Here is a 2,930-nt window from a genome sequence, read left to right as displayed (position 1 = left end):
CTGTAACTACTAATGTTTTTGTTATAAGATAAAGTTCAGTTCTAATGTACTGTGTTAGTCACATCTCACACACTGAAAGCTCTCCCTTTTATTTAAAATCAATTCTACAGTCAGATTCTCATGCAGATTAGTGTCCTGCCCATAGCCCTCAACAGCTCATTTACATTGAAGTAATATATAGATATCAAAGTAGCATTTTATTCAGCTTCTTATAACCCACTGCCCTTATAGACAGCTAAGGAGGATTGATCCTACTGACAAAATACCTTTCAAAGCAGAAAAGATGTAACATGGACTTGTATGTATTAGGTCTGAGACAGCGGAACTAGAACAGTGGAGACTTGAGTGTAGCCGATATGAGCAACGGAAATTGAACAGTGGAGACCGGGAAGTAGCAGAGCTGAGCACTAGTAATGGAGTAATAGAAACCTGGATGTATCAAGGTTCAACCATGGAACTGGAGTAGCGTAACTTCAGTGTATCAGGGCTCAGCATTGGAAATATCTGTAGCAGAGTTGAGTATCATGGATTAGCAGCACAGACACAGTAGAGTTGAGTAACGTAGTTGGAATAATAGCACTGATGTACCCGAGTTGAGAACTTTTACTGAAGTAACTGCACTGATTTAGAAAAGGTACAGTAATACAGTGACAGAGTTGAGACTTGGGCAAAATAATGGACACTAAATATGATAGAACTGTGTAGTGGCAGAAATGCAAATTACCTGAATACTCAGGTGGCATCCTACCACCTAAATCATGTTAAATAAGCAAGTTACATTTCATCATAGGAAAGTGTCAAGTTGCTGCGGAGAAGAGATGCAACTGGCCAAATGAGAGGAGCATTGTACCTTTCAACACTGGAACTAGGACAGGTGAGTAATACACTTGCTAAATTGTACGTTTAAAATTCAGTATCAGCCCCACCATTCTTACAAAGCTATATAATGATTGGAATGTTTTTTCTTCTATTATAGGTTTACTGGATGTGACATATGAATAAAAGTTCTAGATTAGTGTCCTCTTTCTGGACATACAGTATATAATCACTTTATATACTATATAATAATGGTATATCAATTTTACTGCCCAAAGATTTTAAGAAAATGATTCATGTCAACGAAACAGATTTTATCCTTGTTGGTTTTACACTTAGTTCTTGGACACAGGGCAGCATTTTCTTACTGTTTTTTATACTTTATGTGACATCTCTTTTTGGAAACCTGTTAATTATTATTGCTATATGGTTGGACAAACGTCTTCATATTCCCATGTATATTTTCCTCAGCAGCTTGGCTTTCTTGGACATTTGGTTCATATCATCTACGGTCCCTAAATTGCTTGCTATACTTGCATCAAACAATAAAATCATCTCTATATCAGGCTGTATCCTGCAGCTCTATTTCTACGTGTCATTAGGGACTATAGAATTTTATATTTTAGCTGTTATGTCAGTGGATCGTTATGTAGCAGTTTCTCATCCATTGAGGTATCATTCAATCATTACCAACAAGTTTTGCCGTTGGTTAGTATGTATAGCTTGGGTATTTGGATTTATTTCTTTTATTTATCCCACACTGTTATTGTTTGGTTTGTCTTTCTGCGGTCCATATGAGATCAATCACTTCTTCTGTGATAGTTCGGCTATTGTAAAAATAAGTTGCTCTGATATTTCTCAGTTTAATATCATTTTTGCCAGTTTGGCCTCAGCTGTGATTTTGGGTTCTTTCTTTGTCTGTTTAATTTCCTATTGTAGTATTTTCTTTACCATATTTATGATACCCTCCACCAAGGGAAAAATCAAAGCTTTCTCAACTTGCACCTCTCATTTTACAGTTGTCTCATTAGTTTATGGCAGTGCAATCTTTATCTATGTGCGACCAGTTGAAAGTTCTTCTCCTGATCTTAACAAAATTGTTGCCCTTCTTAACAGTGTCATGACACCAGTGCTTAATCCATTTATATACACTTTGCGGAATAAACAGGTCCAACAAGTATTTAGGGAAATGAAGCTGAATATAATTTCTAACAAAATTCAATTCTCTTAATAAGAAACCAAATTTACATTTCCACACCATCCTTGCTACACTTTATTACTACATCTGGGCAATAAAAATGAAAAAAGCATATACATAATGGGAGGAATAGGGCTAAGCAACAGCACATGTGAAAAAGACTTGGGTATACTAATAGAATACAGACTAAATATGAGTCAACAGTGTGATGCAGCAGTAAAAAAGGCAACTGCAATTCTAGGATGTATTAACAGAAGCATACAGTCTAGATCATGTGAAGTCATTATTGCTCTCTAATCCTCTTTGGTCAGACTTCCTCTGGAATACTGTGTCCAGTTTTGGGCGCCACATTTTAAAAAAGACATCAACAAACTGGAGGAAGTTCAGAAAAGAGCGACCAGAATGGTGACCGGTCTGCAAACCCTGTCTTATGAGGAAAGGTTGCAGGATTTGGGAATGTTTAGCTTGCAGAAGAGAAGACTGAGAGGAGACTTAATAGCTGTCTACAAATATCTCAAGGGCTGTCACATTGTAGAAGGATCATCTTTATTCTCATTTGCACAAGGAAAGACTAGAAGCAATGGGATGAAACTGAATGGGAGGAGACAGATTAGATATTAGAAAAAACTTTTTGACAGTTAGAGTGATCAATGAGTGGAACAGGCTGCCACGGGAGGTGGTGAGTTCTCCTTCAATAGAAGTCTTTAAACAGAGGCTGGACAGACATCTGTCTGGAATGATTTAGCGAATCCTGCTTTGAGCAGGGGGTTGGACCAGATGGCCCAGGAGGTCTCTTCCAGCTCTACGATTCTATGATTCTATTACTTAGAAATCGCACCTTAAATTGGGGGCAGTACTTACTGTCTACTGATACCCTACACAAAAGCAAGAATTAACTTATCCTATGATTAGTACA

The 2,930-nt window shown here is 37.3% G+C and overlaps 1 protein-coding gene across 1 annotated transcript; it reads left to right on the top strand.

Moving 5' to 3' along the window:
• Nucleotides 1-1,105: 1,105 nt before the first annotated feature.
• Nucleotides 1,106-2,047, top strand: LOC141089215 (olfactory receptor 6F1-like). The gene has a single exon (XM_073575538.1). The coding sequence runs from the start codon at nucleotides 1,106-1,108 to the stop codon at nucleotides 2,045-2,047; it is 942 nt and encodes a 313-aa protein (XP_073431639.1).
• Nucleotides 2,048-2,930: the final 883 nt, after the last annotated feature.

The sequence above is a fragment of the Dendrobates tinctorius genome, unplaced genomic scaffold (genome assembly GCF_039654945.1).
Source record: "Dendrobates tinctorius isolate UK_male_01 unplaced genomic scaffold, ASM3965494v1 ptg000044l, whole genome shotgun sequence".
Taxonomy (NCBI): domain Eukaryota; kingdom Metazoa; phylum Chordata; class Amphibia; order Anura; family Dendrobatidae; genus Dendrobates; species Dendrobates tinctorius.
Note: the sequence above shows the minus strand (reverse complement) of the source record. Positions and strands in the feature narration are given on the sequence as shown.